The sequence below is a fragment of the Panthera uncia genome (assembly GCF_023721935.1).
Source record: "Panthera uncia isolate 11264 chromosome B2 unlocalized genomic scaffold, Puncia_PCG_1.0 HiC_scaffold_24, whole genome shotgun sequence".
NCBI lineage: Eukaryota > Metazoa > Chordata > Mammalia > Carnivora > Felidae > Panthera > Panthera uncia.
The window spans coordinates 7,471,931-7,499,435 of NW_026057580.1; the positions used below are offsets into that span (position 1 = coordinate 7,471,931).

General features: G+C 43.8%; 1 protein-coding gene across 8 annotated transcripts in view; it reads right to left on the reverse strand.

Annotated features, from left to right (window-relative positions):
- The window catches only part of ANKS1A (ankyrin repeat and sterile alpha motif domain containing 1A), a 179,760-nt gene that overhangs the window by 58,157 nt on the left and 94,098 nt on the right, over positions 1 to 27,505 (reverse strand). For all 8 annotated transcript variants that reach the window (XM_049653403.1, XM_049653409.1, XM_049653408.1 and 5 more), the window contains one exon: positions 14,435 to 15,024. In XM_049653403.1, coding sequence (XP_049509360.1) covers positions 14,435 to 15,024 — 590 coding nt within the window. The remainder of the gene's footprint in view (positions 1 to 14,434; positions 15,025 to 27,505) is intronic.

Here is a 27,505-nt window from a genome sequence, read left to right on the forward strand (position 1 = left end):
GTAGGATGCTTAACCAACTGAGCCAGCCAGGCACCCCCAGAACTGCAGCTTTAAATATGGGAATGACTGTTTAGCAGGACAGTGTGCAGGACCCTCAAGGTAGAACCAGAATTGAGGAGGTGAAAGTCACCGATCTGAGCTGGAAATGAGAAAGGATTTTCTGAGATTTCATACAAGCAATGGTGGACCGCAAAGGCAGTCACTTGGAAGTTTCCAGGAAGAAGCCAGAAATTCACTTTTAGAGAACATGGAAGTGACTGTCCATAATGCAGGTGGATGACATGGTGACTCAGATTTCTTCCCATTTCTTAATTTGAGAATTTGCCTGAAATCACCACATTACTCTGCAAGTCACACAAAGCAAAAACAAAAGCAGAAAAGAACCAAAACCTAACAGTCCTCCATCTGGGATGGTGAGAGGGGAAGAAATCCTTTGGGCCTTAATAGTGAAAAGAAAACCTCATGCTTTCTCTTAGGAGTCCTTCTCTCAAATCATTTTCCTTTATATACAATGACACATTTTTCTGGAGTTAGGGGGAAATGTAAGACAGTGTTGTAATAAATTGGGTCGAAACAAGAGGAATTGAAAAGTAACTGTGAATTAATGTGAAAACAAAAATTCCATTTACTTATATTCTAAATTCGATCTTACTAAGACTTAGAAGCTGTAGCTCCAACCGGTCTCCCTCATTTATCAACTCTAACACTTTAAGCAAGTCCTTTCAACTCTTAAAACTTCAGTTTCCTTACCTGGAAAACTGAATCCAATAGTGGGCTAGATGAAATAGTTGCTAAAAATCAGCAAGATGTATGATCTTGGCAATTTTTCGGATTTGACACCAAAAGCAAAGACAACAAACGCAAAAATAAACAAATGGGACTATATCAAACTAAAGAGCTTCTGCATAGTGAAGGAAACCATCAAGAAAACAAAAAGGCAGGCTAGGGAATGGGAGAAGTATTTGAAAACTGCATATCTGATAAGGAGTTGATGTCCAAAATATACAAGGAACTCCTACAACTCAATAGCAAAAGACAAAAGCAAAAAACCAAAACCAAAACCAAAACCAAAATCAAAACAACAAAAACAAAATCAAAACAACCTAAAATGGGCAAAAGATGTGAAGAGACATTTTTCCAAAGACACACAAATGGCCAATAGGTACATGAGCAGATACTCAACATCACTCATCATCAGATGAAATGCAAGTCAAAACCACAGTGAGTGCACCTGTCAGAATGGTTGTCATCAAAAGAGACCACAAGTGCTGGCGAGGATATGGAGAAAAGAGGATGCTGCCCACTGCTCGTGGGGAGGTAAGCTGGTGCAGCCACTGTGGAAAACAGTACGGAGGTTCCTTAAGAAATTGAAAATAGAATTACCATATAATCCAGAAATTTCAGTTTTGGATTTATATCCAAAGGAAATAATATTCAATATCATATTCAATATATTATATCCAAAGGAATAATATTCAAAGAGATTTATGCATCCCCATGCTCACAGTGGCACTATTCACAGTAGCCAAAGTATGGAAATAAGTGTCAACAGGATGCTTATCACCCGTTATATAAAAACAAATTCCAGAAGAAACAAAGACTTAGACCTGAAAAATAAAAGTCCTAAAAGAAAATAAGAAAATGATGATTTTCTTAATCTGAGTAGGGAAGGTCTTTTTAACTAGGACACAAAATCCAGAAGTCATTAAAGAAAAGACTGATTCAATTATACAAAATTTTAAATTTCTGCATGTTAATAAAAAATCCATTGGGGCACCTGGGTGGCTCAGGTCACGATCTCACGGTTCATGAGTTCAAGCCCCGCATCAGGCTCTGTGGACAGCTCAGAGTCTGAAGCCTGCTTTGGATTCTGTGTCTCACTCTCGCATGTGTGTGTGTGTGTGTGTGTGTGTGTGTGTGTGTGCGCGCGCGCACGCATGCTCATTCTCTCTCTCTCTCTCTCAAAAATATACATTAAAAAAATTTTTTTAATCCACAATGTTGTATGTCAATAATATCTCAATAATAATTTTTAAAATCCCATCCAATAACAGGATGCCTGGGCGGCTCAGTCAGTTAAGTGTATGACTTCGGCTCAGGTCATGATCTCATGGTTTGTGGGTTTGAGCCCCACATCAGGCTCTGTGCTGACAGCTCAGAGCCTGGAACCTGCTTCGGGTTCTGTGTCTCCCTCTCTCTGTGCCCCTCCCCCGCTCATGCTCTGTCTGTCTCTCTCTGTCAAAAATAAATAAAAAATTTTTTAAAATCATAAACAAAGCCAAAAGACAATTCATATTTATAGGTAAAGGGCTAATTTTTTCAAACATAAAGAGTTTCTACAAATTCAAAGAAAGATAAAATCAACAACAAAAAAAAAAAAAAGAAAGAAAGAAAGGAAGGAAGGAATGGAGGGATGAAAAAGCAAAGGAATAAGTACAACCCAGAAAAGTTTTTTTTTTAAACATATGAAATGATGCTGACCTCACACATAATAAAAGAGATACCCACTTTAAAACTTTATCAAGATAACATTACCTATCTATTAACCACAAAGAGATTAAAAAGCCGACCACCCCCCCCTCCCATCGGTGAGGTGTGAAGAAACAGGCTCTCTTCAGATGTTGTGAGTGTAAGAGTAAATTTAATATGCATAAACCCTTAACACAGCTGTTTATCCTCTAGAAATTTATCTTAAAATGACTTTGTATAAGGATATGAATTGCAGTATTACTTATGTACATATTTTTAAACTTTTATTTATTTACTTTTAATTAATTAATTAATTAATTTTTGAGAAAGAGAGAGAGAGAGAGAATCCCACAAGGGGCAGAGAGAGAGAGAGAGAGAGAGAGAGAGAGAGAATTCCAAGCAGGCTCTGCACTGTCAGCTCAGATCACAACCCGAGCTGAAGTGGGCTTAACCCACTGAGCCACCCAGGCGCCCTGCAGTATTATTTATAATTAGGAAAAACTTAGTAACATCCAAAATATCCACGTAGACAAAAGTTTTAAAATAAATGATTAAGTATAACCATACTGTGGAATACTATGAAATACAAAAGAGAAAAGGAAACACTACGTACTTAATTAGAATGATTTTCAAAAATACATTATCAAACGAAAAAAGCAAGGTTCAGAGCAGTGTGTAGAATATGGCACCTCTTGTCTTAGGAAGAAAAACACTTAACATGTTTAAAATGCTTATGAATGCACCAAATACTTCTAGAAGGATACTCAAAAACTCAGGAAAGGAACTGGGTGCCTGGAGGACAGAGAGGGAGGCATTACAAAATTATATATTCTTTGGTACCTTTTAAATTTCAGCCATATAATACTGGATGTTATAACTTAAAAAAAAAAATCCCCAGTGTATAAAAATTCCATTTCCAGGGTTGGCTTTGCCTGAACATCTACATGCAGTTAGATATGAAGGCTGTTTAAGACAACTATTCCCTCCCAGAGCACAGGTCAACACCTTGGAAACGTTCTGGTAACTCCTACTCTTGAAGCGCACTCCTCTGCCACCACACCCCAGCTTCCTTGGTGTTCCCTCCTATCCTCTGGGTCAGCAAAGAGGGCTCAGCCAGCCCCTGGAGATAAACTTCTCCAGGGTCATCCACCCTAGGAGTGTCAGTGAGGGAAGCTATTCCCTGGCAGCAAAATCCAGGACTGCCTAACAGAGACAAGACACTCCCAAGGGTTCTGGGGCAGCTCTGCTGAAAATAACTAGTTCCAAAGTAGAAAGGAACCGGAACATTTACACAAACCACACCATTTCAACTGAGTTTACGATGGCTTCCTGGTTGTTTAAATCAGGACAGGCAAGAACAGACTGCCAGACAAATTGTCATTTGTAGGCCCCTAGTGAGCTTAGGCACTTTTCCACCTGTCCAGACAAATAAACATGCTGCCGTGAGTTATGGACAGGTGGGCCCTGTGGTGCCGGAGACTGGGTCATTAGAACGCGTGAGGAAGACGGAACAAGATGCCTGAGAAAGACTGCTCAGCATCTCGGCCCTGCCCACAATCTCCGGGCCACAAACATTCTTCTTACCCACTGGCTACTCCCCTGGAGGAATCAAAAGGGAACATCTATGGGAAAAAGCAGGACAAAGAGAAGTGAAGGAACCCTAGGCAAAGAGGGCAGCCATCCACGAAAACACAGAGCTGCAATCAGAGAGCACACCTTTGAGGGTGCTGGCGCAACACTGGGGTACAGGAAAGAGCTCTGTGTTGCAGGTGAGGTCCAGATTAATTGCTTTCCTACAGTCTTCTATAATAGAAAAGCCTGTCCCTCACTTTCTGGCCAGGTAATTACTTAGCTGCCACTCTGACCACACAGCACATGTCTAAACAAATTAAACTTCTCGGGGGCCTATTCATTTCATGGGGCAAAAACACAGAAATATCGTTGTCCTGTGAGAACAGACGGAAGCCAGCTTGTTTTGCTATACTTCACGGGGCTCTGTGTGAGCCACAGATGATGAGGGCTAAAGCAGCCAGCAGGTCAGATGGGCAGGAGCACGGCCAGACCAGACAGAGGCGTTGCAATGCCTGGCATCTTGACCCGAACCGGACCCAAGCCCGCATGCACTACCCACTCACTAATCAGGCAGCCACAGTCCCTGGACAAGGCTAACAGAGGCATCCTCCACCTCCAGCCGGACATGCCAGAGGTAATATAATTCACCATCTGGAATAACACAGAACCCACACCCACACATACACACCTATGTGCACATATGCTCGTAAAGATGACCTCCATACCTGGTGTCTATGAAGCCCCCTCTACACCAACTTCCTTAATCCACCCTGGATCAGAGAATGTTTGAGGCCACCAGCATCCCCCTCTCTAACTGGTAGCAATTATCTGTCTGGAACCTGTGGGCTTGACTACCAAGAAGAAGCATTTCAGATTCATCAGGCCTTCAGCCTTTAAGAAGTCTTTCAGGGCATCGGCACCATTTCTTAGTTCCAAGAACGATGGTGCTGATACTCAGACTCACCTGCCCTGACCCCTTGACTACCTAGTCATCTGTACTTCTCACACAGGATTTCTGTATTCGAGATTCCTGGCCATCAGCTGGTCTAAATAATTTTCAATTTCCTTCTCCTTGCTTTATAATCCTGGTTTTTAGATTTTGTTTCTGCTTTCAGCATGCGACGCACCCATGGAATGGATTTCCTAAGACAGTGTCCTAGAACCCAATCTCTCTTTCACCACGCACTCAGTGATCCTTGCCCAGGATGACAACAAGGACAATGATCAAGTTTGGGAAATTCTTACAGATTCAGATTTCATTTGATAGCTTAAGAAATACATGTATGTACATAGGCTTCTATGTGTACACATATAAGAAGTCACTCAACACAAATTAATGGGGAAAAAAAGGCAGAGGGGAAAAAAACAAGATGAGAAAAGAAGCAGGTGGCAAGAGTGGCTAAAAAGAAAGCGAAAGGAAGTTAAAAGTAAAAGTCAAGCAGTAAGATAGATTTGTAAGACAATGTAAGTGTAGAATGGAATCTCAAATTTGTCTGACAGGAGAAATTAATCACTAACAGAAAGCAGCTTGACAGCTCAACTCATGCCTGGCCCCATCCCTCCTTGTCCGAGGGCCCCTCCCCCGCAGCCTCACCCCCATCTCGCTCTATCCTTCCTCTTAGCTTTATTTTTCTCATTAGCTCTCTTTTTTTTAAATTTTTTTTTTAACGTTTTATTTTTATTTTTGAGACAGAGAGAGACAGAGCATGAATGGGGGAGGGGCAGAGAGAGAGGGAGACACAGAATCGGAAGCAGGCTCCAGGCTCTGAGCTCTGAGCCATCAGCCCAGGGCCCGCCGCGGGGCTCGAACTCACGGACCGCGAGATCGTGACCTGAGCTGAAGTCGGACGCTTAACCGACTGAGCCACCCAGGTGCCCCTCTCATTAGCACTCTTATCACCAACTAGCATACTACAATTTTACTTACTGTCTTCTCTTCCCGCCACCCCACCCCCCCCCAGCTTTCTAGAATGTCAGTTACAGAGGGAGAAGGGATTTTGTCTATTTTGTTCATTGCTCACCCCCAGTGCTTAGACTAGTACCTGCAGCTTAGCAGGTATTCAACAAATTAGTTGAATGAATGGAAACTTCTCATAAAAATGCACTTCAATTATGTATTATTGTTGATTATATGAAAATACCTCTACTTGATTCTCAAACACAACTGCTGAGAATATAAGATTAACTACTATTTCCTAAATTATACAAAATAGTCTGTATCCAACTGATGCCATTACTAGAAAAAAAAGAAGGAAGAGCAGAAGCAAAGTATAGAAAGAATGTCCCAGAAAATGTTTCTGTGGTTCTCAGCATTTGTATGCACTGGCATAAAGATCAAATTCTTCTCATATATTCACCGACATTCACTGTCAACTAAGCTTTTGGTCTGATGTTTAAAACAACAAAACGTGGGGCGCCTGGGTGGCTCAGTCAGTTGGGCATCTGACTTGTGATTTCAGCTCAGGTCATGAACTCAACGGTTTGTGGGTTCGAGCCCTGCCGTCAGGCTCTGCACAGACAGTGAGGAGTCTGCCTGGGGTCCTCTCTCTCCCTCTCTCTCTCCAACTCCCCTGTTTGTGCCCTCTCTCTTTTAAAATAAATAAATAAACTTTAAATTAAAAAAAAATTAAAAAACCAAGCGTAAGGAAACAACAAAGAGGAAAGAGGGGGAATTCTCATCTTCTGGCAATTTCACAAATAGCCACAAATCCCTACCTGGTCCTTGATGGTGCTGTCCTGAAGGGGGTAAATACAACCAGAATGTTTATGAAAGGACAGGGGGCGGACAGCGTGGCTTGGTGGCGGATGGGGAAAGAAGTGACCTAACACTACAGGCAGTAAAATGCTCTGTAGAATAGAAACATGAGTTAACACTGGCACAGCTGTTAAAAAAGAGAAAAGAAAAATCCTTCAGGTGGAGAAAGCTGGGGAAAGGCCTCTCCTTGATGCCACCAGGAAGAATAAAGAATGAAAAGGAACGGTACATGAGGAAAGTAAGGAGGAAGAAAGTAAAAGACTGGAAAGGGCACAGATGAACAGGGAAGAAAGAACAGAGGGGAAACAAGGAGATTAAAAAAAAAAAAAAAAAGAAAGAAACAGGAGTAAAAAGGTAGGAAACACAGGGAGGGAGAAAGCTGGAGAGGAGAGGAAAGCATGGAAATGAGGACAGAGCAGATAAAAGCCAGGCCTCCCCAGACTCCTGTGCTAAATGAAGTGGCAGCCACAGGGAGAGGCGCCCTTCCAGGCCAGGTGCCAGCCGACCCACCCTTCCCGGCAAGCTGTCCACTAGGAGGCATGATGTCACCAAGAGCTGTTTGGTGGGGTGGGGGTGGGGGGGGGGGGTTGGGCACACCAGTCCTCTCCTCACTAACTGCAGAGCCAGGACTAACTCTGGCTTACTCACACAGCTATGTATGGTGTGGCCATGGAAATGCCCATATATGTATTTTCAAATCTGGGCTAACAAAAATCACTTGAATTTATCAGACAGAAAGGCAAAGCTATTGATTCAGCACTGCCTAAAAAATAAGTGAGATTATTTTTAATATTACGAAAAAAAAAACAAAAAAAAAGCTCTCAATCATACCAGACCACTTAAGACCAAGGCAAATTCCGAGGTTCTAGGATAAAAGTTGTGACTCCTGTGTGCACCAGGAAGCAACTTAGACACTCCAGGCTCCAATCTGTCCCCAGAGGTAGGAGTATCACATTCTTGTCTAGAGTGGGCTGGCTAGGCTCAGCAAAAAGACTATACAGCATGCTTGTTTACATACTAAAGAACAATACAAACTGCAGACTACGGGTGTGGAGGAAAGTTTAGCCACAGTCAGCAGAAACTCAAGCTCAAATCTCTTTATTTTATATCTAAGTCTTTTTTCTCCTCGCACACCCAACCCTCAAGGGTTAAAAGCAACCAAAGCCTCTGTGGAGTTGAACCAATCAGCTCGTCTCTTGATGACATCATGCCTCCAACTGGACAGTTTGCCGGGAAGGGTGGGGCGGGTCAGAGACCCGGCCTGGAAGGGCGTCCTCCCTGCTCCTGCCCCTTTTCTCACTGAGGGATAAGAGAGCCAAGGGTCCCCTCTGCTACCATTTCAGATGAAACCAAGCCATTCCCCAAATCCCTGGCCAGAAATTATTCTCAGTTTGTACAAAATGTATACAAAGCACGTTGTCCCTGCTCTTTACCCGTTTCCCACTTGTTTAATATTTATGAACACTGATTACAAAACACACATTTATCACTTAAGCCTTCAGCCAAGTTTTAAATTACTCAAATGTTTATGCTAAATAGACAAGCAGCCTTCTGTGGTTTTCTCTTTCATAAACTTCAGTCCCACTCAAAGGCAGGTATGTGAGAGACCTATCTGACCCCAAAGACTATACACATTCAAGCCACAATCTGACCAGAAAGTTATTTTTGTTCTTCTTGCGAGGTCTTTATTTCAGACGTTAATTGCTGCCGCTGCTGCGGTGTGCACTCGTGGGTGCAGAGGATGTGCGCCGAGCAGAGACAGAGGATGGAAATACATCTAGGAGACGGTGATTCTGGGGCACACAGCTGAAACGCTGACGACACCCGCCACAGCTCTACGGAAAGAACGGGCTTCTTCCCTACAGTTGGAGGTGGGACAGGCTTCAAGCTAGATGATACATTTCTCCTGTTTCCCAGCACCCTGAATATCCACACCTTCTAGCTCATCTGCAAATGAAGATTAATTTACAATTTACACGCACGAGCCATATTTACTGCTCCAGCACACAGCCATCTATGCTTGCTTACGCTTGATAGAAATAGTGCTTAAAAATGTTGGTATCACTCAGGGTCCTCTCAGGAAAAAGACGGCACATTCAAACGGGGTGACCAAAGGAGCTTAATAAAGGGACTATTATTATTATTATTATTTTTTTAATTTTTTTTTCAACGTTTTTTATTTATTTTTGGGACAGAGAGAGACAGAGCATGAACGGGGTTGGGGCAGAGAGAGAGGGAGACACAGAATCAGAAACAGGCTCCAGGCTCCGAGCCATCAGCCCAGAGCCCGATGCGGGGCTCGAACTCACGGACCGCGAGATCGTGACCTGGCTGAAGTCGGACGCTTAACCGACTGCGCCACCCAGGCGCCCCTATTATTATTATTTTTAAAATATGTATTTATTTTGAGAGAGAGAGTGAGTGGGGGAGGGGCTAAGAAAGAGAGGGGGAGAGAGAGAATCCCAAGCAGGCTCTGTGGTGACAGTGTGGGCCGAGGGGCTCGATCTCATAAACCTCATAAGCTGTGAGATCATGGACTGAGGGGCTCGATCTCGCAAACCTGAGATCATGACCTGAGCTGAAACCAAGAGTCAGAAGGTTAACCGACTGAGCCACCCAGGTGCCCCAATAAAGGGATGGGGTAGAGTAGGGAGAGAGTGTAACAGAGAGAGAAAGCAACAAGGGAAGAGAGAAACAAGGGAGAGAGTGAGTCACGGCCAGGAGTCTCAGGTTGGAAGCGTGAAGGGGAGGAACTAGTTATCAGAACCCAGAGACAGCAGCTTTTGGGAAAGGTCCCTCGGGGGACAGCTGGTCTTCAGTAGGAGGACACAGCCAGCCCAAGATTTCTTTGGCCTGGTGATGCAGTCCATACAGATCCACCTTCTGGGGCACACAGGCAGGTGGAGAAGGGTAGGGAACATCCCCGAAGGGCAGATGGAAGGTACCCTGCACAGTGTCTAACAACAGGAGAACAGCTGAAGCAACAGCCAACACACCAGCCCTGTGATATAGCCACGTAACAGAATACTATGCCTCTCAGAATTCAGATCTGAATCTGGATCTTACAGACACTGCCATGGTAAGATGCCCACAAAATGTAGTAATTAGGTAAGAAAAACAAATTATAAATCAGTAAATATATTAAGACCCCAAATCTGGATATACATCAAATGTTAACAGAGGTTAACAACATGTAGAGAGATGTAGGTGATTTTCCCATTCCTGACCTATATTTTAAATGTTTTGTTTATGTATAGCTTTTCAGTTAAACTTTTATTACACCCCTATTCTATCGGGCATCGTTAAGATAACAACAAGAGCTTTGACTTTTAACTGGTAAATGGAGAAAGTATCTACTGAAGCTTGGATTTAGATCTCCTCTGAGGCTGAGCTCTTTTAAAAAGCAAACTCTATTATTTTTCGTTACTGAAAATCTAACCGAAGATAGGGAGAATGCTAGTGTCATAATGAACACCATCTTAGGGGTCTACCTTAACCAGGCTAACTTTTGGAAGTCCTCTTGTTCTGGGTAATCAGCAAGGGCTGCACTAGGCACCTGTAAGGAGCAGTCTGTATCTGGAAAAAGTGACTCTCAATCTATCAGCTGTACAGGTTTCCCAGCTATGGAACATCAGCCCCAATAACCAGCCAACCAGCCACTGCTGGCCATTATGTAAAAGAATACATTTGAAAAATAAATAGTAGAGAGGGCTGCCGATTTCCCCCCCGACTTCTCTTCTCTTCTCCTCTCAGGGAGTTGGCAGAAAGGCTCATTAACTTCTTAAAGAACAATGGGGGGCTACAGCCCTACTTTTCCAGGCTGGGCCGACTCTTCTGTCTCTGGGGTGGGCCAGAGTCACGCAGCAGGTCACGGGGTGAGGGGCTTGAACCCCACTGCTTCCTGGTCACTCTGCCAGCACCAGACAACCCCTCCCCCCCCCCAAAAAAAGTTCTGCTTTTCCTAAGTTCTGAAGACACTCTGGGCCTCAGTTCCCATTCTCAAAAGCTTTAAGCACAATAATAATACAAATATCTACCATTCGCTCAGTACTTTATGCATCTAGAAACTGTGCTAGGCACTTACACATCTAACCGGTAAAAACGCCTCTGAAACACAGATTTGACTGCCTCTGTTTCACAAATACCGGTAACAACACTGAGGATTCCTGAGGCCACTCATGCAACAAGGTGGAGTTGATGGTGGAGTGGGGGCTCAAAGCTGGGTCTGCTGGCTCTGGAGCCTGAGCCCTGTGTATTACCCTGCATCTTCTAGAAGCAGCCTGGCAGACTCGCCCACAACCCCATCTGTGCTGGGATCACCGCCGCCTGGGCCCCACAGCGAGCTGAGTTGGACCCACGTGCCTTCAGAACAGCTTTCCCCACCTCCCGGGGATCTAATGATGAACCAGAAAAAAAAAAAAAAATCAAGCACAAGATACGGTAAAGCAGCCTTCAGGCACTGGTCAGGGGTAGAGTGGGGAGCAGTCATTAACTAATGCCCTGTTCCAGGAAAGTCTGCCAAAGCCCTGTGTGTAGGGCCAACCACTGGGGGAAACACTTCTGAAGTTTCTCTTTAGCTAGAGATATCCACAAAAACCAAGTATAATATGACTCAAAAACAATGATGAAGGATTTCGCATGAAGGGCCCTGTTAATATTCACTCGTGGTCTTCTGAATTCTTTCCAATGAGACCTCAGTTGCCTTAGTTTTTCAAATTTGAAGTGTAACGCTGCTTCTGGTGGTTCAGTCACATCACGGACTAGCCCAGGACACCTAGACCTCAAACAGTCCCTGGGTTCACTGCACCTACGTGCAATCTCTACCTGCAACGGAAATGTTAGCATATGAACCTCCTCTCACTAAGGTGCCAAGAGACAACTAGTGTGTTACCCCTAAGGGCCAACTTCAATTAAAAGCTAGGCCATGCTTCAGTGATTTCATGTCTCTTCTCCAGGAGGAAATGGTGGAGCTCGTAAGACTGCCTGGCAATGCCACGTGGTAACAGAGCACGGATATCCTGTGGCGAATCACCCAGCATGATCTACCTCTAGGCTGGAAGAGGTATGCTCAGGAGATGAGGCCAAAAAGAAGAGGTAATTGGTTAGACTGGTAAAGCTGTCTTCTAGCCCATTTGAAGGATTCTGAGATATTGCCTTCATTTCAAATCAAAATACTCACTTTTCAGCCTCATGTTCAGGCCCCTCCCACTATCTGGTCCCAATCTCACTCCCTCATTTCTTTTTCTTTTTTTTCCTAAGATTTTATTTTTTTTACTTTGTTAAAAAACATTTTTTTTAACATTCATTTATTTTTGAGAGAGAGAGACTTAGTGCAAGCGGGGGAGGGGCAGAGAGAGAAGGAGACACAGAATCTGAAGCAGGCTCTAGGCTCCGAGCTGTCAGCACAGAGCCCCATGCAGGGCTCGAACTCACAGACCGCGAGATCATGACCTGAGCTGAAATTGGACGCTCAACCCACTGAGCCACTCAGGAGCCCCATAAGGTTTTATTTTTTAAGTAATCTCTATACCCAACGTGGGGCTTGAACCCACCACCCCGAGATCAAGAGCCTCATGCTTTTCTGGATGATCCAGCCAGGTGCCCCTCTACCCTTATTTCTTATGCTCCCCTATACAAATTCTACACTATAGAAACGAAATGACCTAAGCTTTCCCAGCTCTACACCTTTGCTCATGCTATTCTCTTCTCCAAGGCCCTTTCTTCATTCTTCTAGCTTCAACCTGGTTTTCACCAAAACACTTGGCTCTTTAATTCCACTCCCCTTCTACCCTTTCTCACCTCTTGTCTCCACCCTCCCCACCTCCACTGATACTTATTCTCCATGGGCCCCTCCTGCCATTTCAGAGCACACTGGATTTACCTTTTCTTTTTTTTTATAAATTAAAAAAATTTTTAATGTTTATTTATTTTTGAGAGAGAGAGAGACAGAGCACAAGCCAGGGAGGGGCAGAGAGAGAGGGAGACACAGAATCTGAAGCAGGCTCCAGGCTCCAGGCTCCAAGCTGTCAGCACAGAGCCCAGCTTGGGGCTCAAACTCATGAACTGCGAGATCATGACCTGAGCAGAAGTCAGCCACTTAACTGACTGAGCCACCCAGGCGCCCCTTTTATAATTTTTTAAAAATGTTTATTTTATTTTTTGAGAGACAGAGAGTGAGCGGGGGGAGGGGCAGAAAGAGAGGGAGACACAGAATCAGAAGCAGGCTCCAGGCTCCGAGCTGTCAGCACAGAGCCCAACAAGGGGCTCGAACCCACAAACCATGAGATCATGACTTGAGTCGATGTCAAACGCTTAACCAACCGAGCCACCCAGGCGCCCTGGACTTATCTTACTCTTAAACTGCTTAACCCTATACTTGACTGTAAATGAGTAAAAGACAAAGGCAGAGCACACATTCCTACAAACACACAAACTCTGTGTGTCATCTCCCATGGGCCAGGGAGCTCTCTCACTCAAAGTGATTTTCCTCAAGTGGCCTAGAGTCTAGTACGGGCTCACCAAATCTTGGTTTATGAACCAGTGAAAACTTTCTACTGCACAGGATACCTCAGCCCGACTACCCCAAACCTCATCTTATCTGGAGAGAAGAGTGCAGTAGGAATTGCCTCCGCCCTGTTCCCACACCGGGAATGGGATTCACTCTGGTTTACATAACTTTGCAGCTGCAACGTGAACAGACTTGGGTAGGGCATTTAGTGTACAGATTGCTCAAATGGATGTGTCAGCTGCACTGTTCCCCTCCTCTCAGAGAGCTAAATTCATCTCTTGAACGTGTTCCTGGGAGATAGAGCCAGTCCCCTTCAAAGGCAGCTTCCTCTCAGCAAGAAGCCTGCAAGGGTAGCACTTTCACATTCTCTGGGTGTTTACCAGTCTTTGAGAAACACATTCTTCTGCCCAGTAAGATATGTCACAGGTCACCGAAAAATATTCGGGTACATATTTCTAGCTACTCTATAACAATGGTTATGAAAGGAACCTGGGCCTCAGACTCCAAATGTTTTCTCCTCACTAATCTCTCTTTGTTTTTGGAACCACCTAGCCCTCTGCCTCATCAACCCGGGAATGTGGGACGGGCAGAATGCTTCTGCTGGGAGAGGCGTTTGGTCTGCAGGGGAAGGCAGTAAGAATAATCACAGAGGAGCGGAGAACAGAAAAGCCCCACTCTGGTCCCCTTTCAGCAGGGTCTCCCAACGCCCACCCCCTCATCCCCTCCTGGCTAACCCTGGATCTTCACTCTTCCTCCTGAAGACTCACACAAAGTTCTCTAGCTGTTCTTAAGCATCTTTAGGGTGAGCACGACTCCCTCAATGGTGGCTGATGGGACCCAAATATTTCCAAACAGCATGTCATTTCTAGGAACTGCCTCTCCCTCGGACCTGCTCTGCCTGGGGCCTCCACCCTCCAGTTTACCCGTGAATGGACCTTTCCTTTGCCATCTGGGCAAGAAGATCCCCTGCCCTGGCAACGTGGGGCCTGCCTCCTCACAGCTGCCAGAAACACTCTGGTCGTAGCGCGAAGGAACCAGGGCAATCCTGGCTCATATGTCCTGGTCCCGGGAGTCAGCGCACAGGGGAGCCGTGGTGGGCTGTGGCTCCCTGTGACGTCACATGGCCTTACCTCATCCCACTCCGAGGCGAAGGAGGGCGACTTCTCCAGCCTCTTCTTCCCGATGCTGCAGTTGGACAAGGACTCGCTCCGGCTCCCCATTGTAGTGTCCTCCGTGGGTGAGCAGGTCAGGAGATCAGAGTCAGACTTGGACAAGCTGCGGCTGAGTTTGAGTTCAGCTTTGGGTTTGCTGGTGGGAGGGGCTCGGCTTCTAGCCCCACTCCGGTCTCTTTCTTCCTCGGCACCACCAGGGTGTTGAGACGCCGTGTGAGTCAAAGTTTCGGGGTGCGATTGGCTGTTGGTGGTGGGCAGGCCAGCTGGGTAACCCACTCTCTTACTCTGGTCCAGGACACTGGGCGGGGAGGCTCCAGGAGCGTGCACACCCGTCTCCTCCAGCTGCATGCTGGCCTCGTGACAGGCGCCCTGTGCGGGGGACCCTTCTGGATGGCTCTGGCCAGTGGCAGAGAGCAGCTGGAAAGGGTCCTGCCCCACCTCACACACCGGGGAGGAGCCGTGGAGGAGACCTGAGAACTGCTCTGGGACCTGCCCGTCCTGCCCCTCCGCAGAGTCCTGGCTCCGGCTGCTGCTGCTCCGCCTGTGGTCTTGGAGTGGACGGAGAGACAGAGAAATAAAAAATTAAACGTGGCAAAAATCAACAAAGTTCCAATGCAGCCAGCGTACGGCAGAGCTGAGGAATTCAAAAACAGGGAAAGAGGGAAGCTGGATGGGCTGGAGAGAGGACAGAGGGAGAGAAGAAGAGAGGGGAAGGAAGAAAACAGTTTCGTATTGTTCTTAATGTTCAATTTGTACCCAAAGTTGGAGCATTTATGAAATTCCAAACACTGGCCTGATTAATGCTATCTGGCAGCCCTCCCTGTTGCTAGGTCTCTGTTAACATTAACGACCAGACCTTGCTATATAAGGCTAACAGTGCTGACTATATCCTACAGAAAGGACACGAGTAAGGAACAGAGAGCAAACACGGAGTAAAAGTGAGAAAGAAAGAGAGAGAGAGTGCCAGCGAGCAGGCGAGACTCACTCCTGGAACATCTGATACATTTCCATAAAGGCCAAAGTGTTATTTAGAGCCGCCCGCCCTCCCTTCCTCTGGCAAGCAGCAGCAGAGGGGAAAAAAAACGGAGGTCATGATCTACAACCTGCAACTTCTGGAATTCTTTAAGGGAACATGCAAAACAAAACAGCAGAGAAGTAACTGCTTCCTTCCTCACAGGGGGCTGTTCAGGGTTCCACGCCTCATCCTTCCTTCCTCAGGGAGCAGAGACTTTTCTGTTCTTTTTTTTTTTTTTTTTTTTTTTGAGAATGTGACATCTCACTCCTTCCAAAGCCTCTCAGCTGCTCCTATTTGTTTAAGTTTAACCTCAGTTGATCCACTGAAAACAAAACGGTCTAATTTGTCAATGCCAAGAGATATTTGCAGCTCTCTCAAGACCTCCCCAACATCCCCCAAATCTGACACTACTAGTTCAGGAGGCCAACTACTACTGTATACTCACCCAAGATATCAAATGCCTCTGCCCTGAAGTGGCATAAATAATTGACCAAATCAGAGTCCCACGCCAGGATCACACTGGGACACCCAAGGGGCTCGCCCTGTGTGAACTCTCACCCATTAGGGATTTTCACCCACATCAGCAGCCCTGTGCCCAGTACTAGCTCACATTCCTAAGCTAATATTCAACGTTATCTGCTCCGTAAGTGGAATCTACAGCACAGATACCAAATGATTCCGTAGTCTGCCCAAAGCTCCCAAGTACTGTTCGTGAGATCAGAGAATCTTAGAACTTGAAGGGGCAAGGTCAAATATTTTTACAGATGAGAAATCCAAGGCCCTCGGGCCTTTGGTGGTTTTGTCCAAGGTGGCGGGGGAGAAGACTTTAACCTAGGCTTTTCTGATCACCTGGCTCTGGTTCTGGCTATGCTGTTCTCTAGCTGTGTGGCCTTGGCACTGATCTCATCCTGCTGGGCTTCAGTATCTAAAATAAGTAGGATGGACTGCCTGGTCCTTAAAAATCATTTTTATGTAACAATGGTGATGACAATCCAAGTCTCCACCATGCTCTGATGGCAAACTTCTCCTCCTCAGGGGCTGCTGCAGATCCCTGCCCGGGTGCCTCTCCTGCTACTGCCTGCATAGCACCCACGCTCCTTCACCAGCCTGCCTGCAGCCCAAGGCCCCTTCTTGAAGCTTAGTTCCACAACTGAACAGGGTCGTCAGGTGAGGAGGGGAGTTTATAAACATGATACACTAAAACAGAGTCTTCACCGGGAACGCCAGTGTCCCACAATGCTGGCTCTTCCAACGCGGCCTTTAAGGATGGGTCCCAACAACCAGATCTCATAATGAGCCCACTGCCCTGAGGTCTGAGTAGGGACATGGTTCCATTCACCCCACTTTCTCCAGAAGAATGGTTCAGTCTCCACAGTCTGTTCAGCTTTTGGCAAGCCTGCAGAAGCTTCAAGGGGGCAGCCAATTAGTTCCACTTTATGGCTCCGATTACTTATCCACAGGAGCCCAGAAGTATGAACTTTGGCATCTCCTTCCTCTACACTTGACTGCTTCAGGATTTTCACACCCCTAACTCACAAACTCTATATCCCAAAGGTCAGGTCCAGAGCACTGAACAACTTGAATCTTTTCTCTAGGGAAGAAGAAATGCTGCATATGTAAGAGTTCCATCCAGCTTAACTTAGCCCCAGGAAGCCATGACTTTAGGGCTATGAATTCCACATATGACAACTGGAAGCATGAACAAGAATGCCCCGTAGTGTTGTGCAGTGGGGCCAGAGAAGACGACACGCAACCATCTTATGGGGGTTCAAACCAACAGCACTTCCTAGAAGAGGATGATGGGGAGAGTCAAAATTGCTACCTCTGGGACCCTACCCTAGTGGCCAATTTCCTATAGATTCCGGCCCAAGGCGCAATGTTCCTCTGACTGCATTTGAATACAAAAGAGGACTTTGGTAACAGGAACACAGGCTTCTATTCCTTTGTATCAGCATCTAGCTCCTTATTTAACAATATTTTGGGGAGGGAGGGGAGTTCAATGACAAAGGAAAACACCAGAGTCCAGAACTGGGAGTTAGCCTGGCTCACACTGCCTGGGTGGACCTCAGAACCCAGGCTGCAGAGAATGTTCAGTCGCTGTGGGAGCTGACAATGAAGGCTCTGTCTAACAGCCACCCATTCATGCTAGCCATCAATGAAGAAAGAGAGACAGATGCCAAGAGCTCAATACCAGACAGATGCCGGGGGAAGGAAGTGGGCAGAAAGAAGGAATGGAAACTTATGGAAGGAGGAAATATGTGAAGAGCAAGAATTGCTGAGGGTCATAATCCCATTAGAGAAAATACAATCTACCAACACTTTATGGGGTATAAGAAATCACGGAAAGGGATTCTTATAATTACATGACTTACCCAGGCAATTCCCTAGGAAAGACACCTTGGTATTTGAAGAGCTTGTCAAGATCTAAGAGCTTCAGGATCTTAATAAGCCTCATAAAAAACTATATCCAAGGCTAAGCTAGATTTCCTGGCAAAATCAACAGGTAGGAAAAGAACTACTCAGTGGTCCTTTCCTTCTGTAAAGTCAGGATAATATTGGGTCTCTTAGGGCATTAATATAATGTGTTAATATAATATTAATATAAGGCACTGATCATGAGCCAGAGAGTGAGCAAATTACTTAACTTCTCTGTGCCCAGTATTCTCACCTATAATTTTGGAATCATAATAGTACGTACTTCCTAGGATTGTTGTGAGAATTATACATGTAAAGCACCCAGCACCACATTTGGCACATGCCAGCCCTCAATAGATATTAACAATTCTTATTATTCTCCGCACAGGATCCATTACAACATATTTTGCTCACGGACGAGACCAATAACTTGTCTGTTCCTCGTAGGTTTGTGCAAAAGCTCACCAAAGACAGCATACGTGACACATACAAACATCCATTGCCTTCATCATCCTTACAACTCTCGACAGCAGAAGGAAGGGACAGAAGGTAATAGAGCAAGAAGGGCTGAAGTGAGATACAGGCCCCAGAACTGTGGCTGTAACCACCCACTCCATCAATAAGCACATGCAAAATGTTTGTCTTCAGGGGCCACCCAAGAGATAAAAAAGATGAAGACACTGAGTGTGCTCAACGGGCTTACCAGCTATCCAAAGAAACTAGCATATGCACAAGTGACGAATTCCAGATGAAAATTAATAGATACATAAACCAAATGCACAGTGAGCAGAAAGGAAAGTGTGATTGCTTTCAGCCAGAAGGATTCTCAGAAGACGTAGCTTTTGAGCAGGGCGTTGAAGGAGAAGTAAGGTCTTGATAGGCTTAAAGTTTAGTGGAAATACATTAGAAAAAGCAGAGACAGGAACCTCGGTGCCTGGGCACTCACAGACTTTCAGACTCGCAGAAGAGAATCCTCAGGCCTGAGGCTTTCCCTGACCGGGAATCACTGCGCTCCCACCTTAGAACTACGCAGCTTCTGGGGCGCCTGGGCTCCAACTCGATTTCAGCACAGGTCATGATCTCACGGTCATGAGATGGAGCCCTGTGTAGGGCTCCACGCTGGGCGTGGAGCTTGCTTAACATTCTCTTCCTCTCTTTCTGCTCCTCCCTGGCTCGTTCCCGCGTGTGTGCATGCGCGCACTCTTTCAAAAAACAAACAAAACAAAAAAACTACACAGCTTCCACTCCTCCTCCCATACTGCCTTCAGCCATCCCTACAACCTGCCCTTCTAGGAGAGAGACAAGGGGCTAGGACACAGGGACAGCTGTTTCCTTACTCTCCCCATATATCAAGGCCATCTGCTCTATTGAGTAGCACACAGCAGCATGCTAATTCCCAGCCCCTTCAACTTTCAATCTTTATTCATTCTGGGTGTTCATTTTCCTTTTACCCTGTGAGCCGCTGAAGCAAGGGGGTCTTCTGTGCTGCATTTTAATTACTATGATGATCCACGGGGGATCTCAAGGACTTTTGAACAATAACATTTTAACATTTACACATTTTTCAATCACCCCCCTCCCACCCCCGTCTGTTTAAATTAGGGCAAAAAAATGCAGCGTGTGTGAGAACTTGTAAGTCAAATCAACCCTCGGACACAGAGAAGAAGGTTACTCTGGCTACCCAGACTGTTGTGCCTTCTTCTTTTCCGTTAGGATTGGAACCCTCCAATTGCCCAGTGGCTATGGTGAGCACCAGGAACTGGGTGTGTCCAGGAGAACTCCTAAGTCCTTGGCTACTTTTGGAGAGCCACCGTGTTTTCCTCAGAAGGAAGGGGCCGACTAGGTTATGCAGGGACTTGCTGGCGACTATGATCCGATAAGACAAGTAGACCTAGCATCCATTCTCTGGTCCACGGCAATCAGAGAAACAGAAAGAGACCTGGACTGGGATTCAGGAGGTCCAAGTTATAGTCCCTCCCTGGGTCTTTTTTTAAAAAATGAATGGCTGTAAATGCATTGTCTAGGGCTTTGACATTTAGTATGATTTGACACTGATTAGATGAATTAAGTTCCCTTTTAGTTCTATGATGCTAAGAACGTGAATAGCAGCAGAGCTCTGGATGAAATGATTTAACCTCATGGTTAAACAGGCTTTTTGGATTCAGCTAGACTGGGGCTTAAGACCCAGCTCTAACACCAAACTTCTTTCTCATCTATTAAACAGTGATAAAAATAGCCCCTACCCGGAAGATTTGTCATGAGATATACAATGACCTAATCAGTGTAGATGAACTCAGCACATGGCCACCCATAAGAAGCATTCATTAAATGGTAGCTATCATTATCATCATTTTTCATTTACAACCATTTCCGAACTGCTCTTCATGCTAACACTGCACCCAGAGGCTGGTTTCCTTTCTCTCGACTCTGCAAAGGAGACTGGTTTCTTCTAAGTGGCCCTATACTCTAGATAGAATAAAACTCAAATGCCAGAGAAGGTCCTGTCGTTCTACAAGTTCAGTTCAGGGTGATGTGTGCCCCACAGCAGGGGAAAAACTTTCAGGTCAGGAACCTCCACTCACTGCAGCACCCACAGGTACAGCCCAGCTTTGGGACTCGGACTATTCTACTTTGACTTGGTCCTGATTACCTGACATCTCCCCTGTTTCCTGAAACTCCTCTTGAAGAGTCTGTCCCCTCTCTGTGGCCCCTCAAACTTCCCTATTTAATACACCAGCTCTGCTTGGATCAGTTTCCAACCAGCCATGATACTTAACCGTGCCTAATTTAACAGCACACTTGCTGTCTCTATTTCCCTTGATCTTCTGCCAGTTCCAGCACTGGGTATTCACAACCATTTGCTTTCTCTCCTCCAGTTGCTGGAATGTTGAGCCCTGTTGAATACTCAAGAAACAACTGAGTCCTCAGCTGGCTTCCAATAGCTACAGTGTATTAGGTACTAGTTATTCTATGCTAGACATGCTGTTAAACACTTTCTTTTTTAATATTCACAACCATGGGGTAAGAATTTGAATCCCTACTTTACATGGAGAAAATGAAGCTTAAAGAAGTTAAATGACTCCTCAAGGTCACCAACCAGTAAGTGGTAGAGCAAGAATCCAAGTTTACTACCAAGCCTAGCTACCCTTTTATTCATCTCTCGAAAACTGTGGTATCACCATAAGATTGATTCCTCATTTCTCCCACTCTTTTTAGACTGTCATCTTTCCCACAGCACCTATACTCTTGGGTAATGACATCAATTTCCTGAGAAGACTTAGATCGGACAAACTTCCTTACCTGTTCTCAATACCACACATGTCAAACCTTGGGGATAATTTGATCTCTTCCCACCTACCTCAGGGAAGTATCTCCCCATCTTGAATTTCACCAATAGCCTTCTAACTGCTGAAGCCTTTTTCTAGTCTTCACTGCTTCTAGCTCTTTCTATTATCATGTGACACAGTTTACCAGTTATCCCTGGTACCCACTCTCCCCTTCCTGCTTGGTCATGGGGTTTTTTGGATTGGGTCAAACCACCTACATTAAAGACTACATTTCCCATCTTCTTTGTAGTTAGGTATAGTCACATGACCAAATTCTGGCCAACGGGTTCTAAGAGAAAGTGAAACTTTTGAGAACTATCTTTAAAGTTCTCTCCTTTTCTTTCTTCCTATGCTGACAGCTTGAACTTGAATAGTCATCTTGAACCATGATGACAGAAAGAGACTGGTTTCTTGAGCATCATGAAATGTCACGCTAGCCCTTGACTTCTTACCTCTGGACTTCTGTCTTATTTAAACAACAGTTATTTTGGGGTTTGCCTCACATTCACTTCTCACTCTCTCAATTTCCTCACATTGGCTTCTATGACACTGCATTATCCTGGTTATCTTCCTATGTTTCTTTACCCTTGTGCTTCTAAATATAAATTATATTCTTGACTTCTTCAATCTCTCTAGTTTTTCCCTCAGCAACTGATTATCTTTTATGTTAACCACCACCTCAACTTGGATGATCCCTGAATATGCATTTCTAATCTTTCTATCTCTCTTGAACACTAGACCTACATTTCTAAGTTATTTATGAGGTATCTTTCCCGATATTCATTATCTTTAATATCCTTAACATATGCAAAACTGAACTTAACATCTTCCTTCAAACATGTCCCTTCTCAAGCCCCTATTTCTGTCAGGTGCACCATATTTTCCCAAATAACCAGGTTCAACACCTAAGAATCATCATGAATACCCCCTCTTCCTGATTCTTCCACATTTGATTGTAAGGTCCTGTTAATTCTACCTCCTCAATACCTCCACCATCCATACCCTTCCTTCCTATCACTTCGTACTATTAGTTTGGAGCCTAATTTCCTTCAAGAGATTCCTTGAAGTCTCTTGACTTCAGGATATTCCTGCCTCTAGTCTCTCCCAACTGCAATCAAAGATTCCACAATTATACATATGTAAAGCATGGCTTCAATCCTGCCATCTTACTCGAAAAGCTTCAACAACACTGCACTATCTTTGTAATAATGACTGACATTTGAGATCCAATACTCTACACAACCAGTTCTTTGTTTGAGCCAAACTAGATTACTTACCATTCTCCAAACACGAGCTCTATCATCTAACATTTTACTCTTGTTTATGCCACTCCCTCTGGCTGGAAGACTCTCTCCTTCCTCCTTACTTCTGCCTACTAAATAGAATTCTCTATTTTGGGGTTAGCTCAAATGCTACTTCCTTCATAAAGTCTTCCTGATCTCCTGCGCTAACATAATTTATCGATCTTTTGAATTCCAAAATTACACCAATCTATAAAAATTTAACATATTCTGCCCTTTCGTGTATTTTACGTATGCCTCACATATACATGTGTATATAAATGGCTGTCAATACATTTTATGGAAGAAAATACAGATGTATATACCTCACAAGGCTTGGACTTGTTTTGCAATGGAGAGAAAAGCAAACTATTCCAACTCAGAAATAGAAATTGATAAGAGCAAGGCAGTTGTAACAGTAGGGCTTTTGGCGGAAGCTCCTCTAATGGAAGAAGGTGAGAGACGAGGAAGCTGCTAAAGATAAGGCTTAATTATTAAACTGTCTCATACACACATAAATATGTATATATACGTATTTTGCATTTGGAAAAAGCATCCAAACTTACTCCTGGGAATCTACCATGAAAAGCTAGCATGGACTTCCAGGTAAAGATGGTGGACTGAATACAGGTACCAACTTACTCTTCTTCCTGAAGTCTTACTAAACCAAATATAAAAATGGGACACAGATGGAAGCATACCTGAGAATCCCAAGCTGGCAAAGGGAAAAGCCAAGGCTTATACTATGAATTTTCTAAAGGCTCAGGAACTGGCAGCGCTTGGGACATGGGAGTAGAGGGAGAAGCTAAAATAACATTTTCCTCCCCTCCAAGAGGATTAAGGTCTTCATGCTCATGCACAAACTTCACTTAGATCTAAACGCATGGCTCTCAGGAATATTGACTTACTTCCATCTAAAAAACCTCAGAGTGCAGCTGCGTGCCAAAGAGTCCACATGTATCACTGTCTTCAGATAATCATTCATCACTGTCCTAAGCTAAGTAACCACTTCACCTAGACCTAAGCACTATCAGTGGATGCTGCAGAAAGCACCATAGAGAACAATGATTTTTAGAGCTCTTGGCTACTTTCCCACTTGCTATCAAACCTGGAAGGTTGTCCAGTTTCTCAGAACAGTATGTCCAGAGTGTCCAGTGGGCAAAGAGTTAAATGCTAAAGAGAAATAAATGACTATGCCACATGAAACTGGAAACATGCTCTCGTTGCTAGTTATGCTAGCCCTGAATAAGGATTTCAGAAGACTTCTATGTTGGAAATCACTTGAATAACAGAGGAATACCTAGCTGCATAAAACTACCATAAAACCATCTGGGCCTAGTGCCTTTGTAGAGGGATGAGTTTTCTGCTTCACTGGCTGCTTTCTACTTCTGTCAGTTTTTGTTGTATCTACAGACATAAATGGTAATCTGCAACTACCAGATTACCATGCATACCTTGTCATCAAGATGCTTAGTCATCAAGCACTAAATGCTACTGGAAACCCCACCTCAACCAGTCATTGTGACGGACCATTAAGGGTCCCACACAATTCATCCTAGGGGGATGGCAGCAACCTAACTAACCACAAAAATTTATTCCTATAAATTCTCTTATTATTTTAAAAATCTAAATCTGTGCTTATATATGTTCTTTATACTATTCCTACATGTTGTGTTTTTTTCCTCTTTTCTTGATCAGAATTGTCAGAGATCTTTAAAAAAAAAGTTTTCATTGTAATGGTCAAGTCTATTTTTTTTTAAACTTCCTTATTTCTACTTTTATTTTTTTCTTTAACTAACTGAAATGTAACACACATACCATGAAGTATGTGACGTATACTATCTGCTTTTATCTTTATTCCTCTCTGTTACTTTCTTTTGGTTAAGTTTTAGTCTTTCTTTTTTTTATAACAAATTGAAGAATATAAACTTTCTCCTGAGTATCACTTTGGCCAGATATTACCAGTATTTATATGAAATGTTTCTGGTACCGTTAATTAATTTCTAAGTAGAAAAATAAGAAAAAAAAAAAAAAGATAGGCCACTCACAGACTGTATAACACTAATGAACAAGATGCTCAATTTCACTAGATCACACAAAGGCCAAATACAAAGGACACTTTTTTGGCTTACCATGGTGAAAAACATTCAAGAGTATTAATATCCCAAGTTGGCAAAGGAATGGGAAAGTGTGTGCTCATAAACAATCAAGCAGGGCAATTCAGCTCCACCAGTTAGATCTAGACAGGTACCTGCACTCTGGCTGCCTAATTCTACCTTCTATCAATGCCTTTTAAGAAATACTCTTATAGGGGCGCCTGGGTGGCTCAGTCGGTTAAGCGTCTGACTTCGGCTCAGGTCACGATCTTGCAGTCCGTGAGTTCGAGCCCCGTGTCGGGCTCTGGGCTGATGGCTCAGAGCCTGGAGCCTGCTTCCGATTCTGTGTCTCCCTCTCTCTCTGCCCCTCCCCTGTTCATGCTCTGTCTCTCTCTGTCTCAAAAATAATAAACATTAAAAAAAAAAATTAAAAAAAAAAGAAATACTCTTATAAGCATGTAAGAATATGTGTATAGAATGTCCACACCATCTTAATTTATAACAGAGAAATACTGGAAGCAACATAAATATCCATCTACTAGAGACTGGAAAAATGAGCCGTGGGAGATTTAACAACCATTAAAAAAGAATAAGGTAAGGCAGATCTTTTAAGAACTAAAACAAAATTGTACCCATGATCTATAGACAAGGTAAATTAAAAACAAATAAGTGTGCAAAACAGTTTGTAAAATACATTTTATGTTAAAAACAAACAAAACAATCTCACATAGTCACTTTTTTTTTTTTTTTTTTTTTTTTAAATAAAGACAGCAAAGGACCTTAAGTTGACACTACACTTTCAAACTGTGGACATCTCCAGCAACTGTGAGTAGCCGAGAGGTGAGAAGACTTGACCATTTTACTTGTATTCACTTCTATATTTTTTGAATTTTTTTTCCTGTGAGCTAATACAAATACACTCTTAAAATGCAATGTAAACAATCTCCCATCCCATCCCTCATACTGTAGTTTCTTGAATTATAGTAAGGAGGGCTGAAAGCTCTGGTAGTCTCATTAGCATGGCCTTTTGAGAACTGATGAATTAATTTCTAAAAGCTGCCTAAGATAAGGACCTTAGTGGAAAAGCAGAAAAGACTGACTATGTATTAATCCATGATCTAATCTGCAGACTTGCCTCACATTTACCAACTTTAGCAAGCATTGCTTCCAGGCTACAGAGAAACTGGCAGAGCCCATTTTCATATTTAATGCCTCAACTCCTTTGTCTGAAAGCTCTTTGAGTGATCCAAGCAGCTCGCCTGGGGGCAGGCACACCCCACAGGCTGTGGTTCAATTAAATCTGCTTCCCGCACCACCCACTCTTTTAACAGTTAGCCCAGTATTGCAGAACTAAAAGAAACCAAAGCAAAGGAGGAGCAGATGGGAGGTCTTAAGTCCTCCGTGGCAGTTTCCTCCTTAACCTAGAGATCTCTCTTGAGTTGGGATAGAAAATTCCTGCACTTGGGGCACCTTGGTGTCTCAGTCAGTTGAGTGGTTGAGCGTCCAGCTCTTGGTTTTGGCTCAAGGTTTCAAGAGTTCGAGCCCCATGTTGGGCTCTGCAGTGGCAGTGTGGAGCTTGATTGGGATTCTCTCTTTCCCTCCTTTTCTCTCTGCACCTCCCCACTCTCACTGTCTCTCTCTCAAATAAATACGTAAACTTAAAAAAAGAAAGAAAGAAAGAAAGAAAGAAAGAAAGAAAGAAAAGAAAAAAGAAAATTCTTGCATTTGTCAGCCAAGGAGACCAGTCCCCATTTATGAAGTCTGTCTGACTTTCTCATTTTCTTCCTTCCAAAGGCTGAGCAGCTATCTTATAGTGGGTCCAGATCAAGCCTCTGAAAGAGAGAAAGAATTATAATCTCCTTCCTCCTCGACACTAAAAATGCTTCCTTGAGAACCAGTTTGAAACAGAGCATTACATTAATTACTTGCTTTTTAAGGGTTAATTTCAGTATGATTTATTATTAAACAGCTGAGAACTCATTGGTGCTCTACTCCACTTGCTCTATATGTTTTAATTAAAAACCCACCAATGTGATTAGAAGACTCAATACAGTTAAGATAGCTCCCCCAGATTGTTATATAGATTCAGCACAACCCCAATAAAAATCCAGCAGGATGTTTTGTAGAAATGAACCAGCTCACTCTAAATTTTTGTACTGAAAGATAGAGGAACTAGAATATCTAAAACAATTCTGAACAAGAATAACAACATGACAAAGGCAACAAGGATGGTCTTCAACACATCATGCTGAAATAACTAGATATCTATGTGCAAAAAAATGAATTTTGAAGCATACCGCACACCATATTCAAAAATTAACTCAAAATGGGTCACAGATCTAAACGTATACCTAAACTTACAACATTTCTAGAAGAAAATACAGGAGAAAATAGTTGTGACCTTATCCACTTATCCACATTGAACTTCATCAAAAATGAGAGCCTCTGCTCTTCAAAAGACACTGTTAAGGGAATAAAGAGAGAAATCACAGACTAGGAGAAAATCATATATCTGATAAATAGTATGCAAAACATACAAAGAACTCTCACCACTCCATAAGAACACAAACAACCCCCCCTTTTTTTAATGAGCAAGAGTTGAACAGACACTTCATTAGCCATATGGATGGCAAATAATCACATTAATAGGTGTTCACTTCATGAGTCATTAGGGGAATGCAAATTAGATCCATAATGAAATATCACTAGGCACCCTATTAGAAGGACTATAATTCTGAAAACCTGACAATATTAAGTGCTGGGAGGAGACCTAGCAACTGTAACTCCGATGGAAAACCAAAACGGTATAAGCACTCTGGAACATGGTGTGGCAGTTTCCTATCAAGTGCAGCACATAATTCAACTAGGACCCAGCAATTCCATTTCTAGTGTTTTCC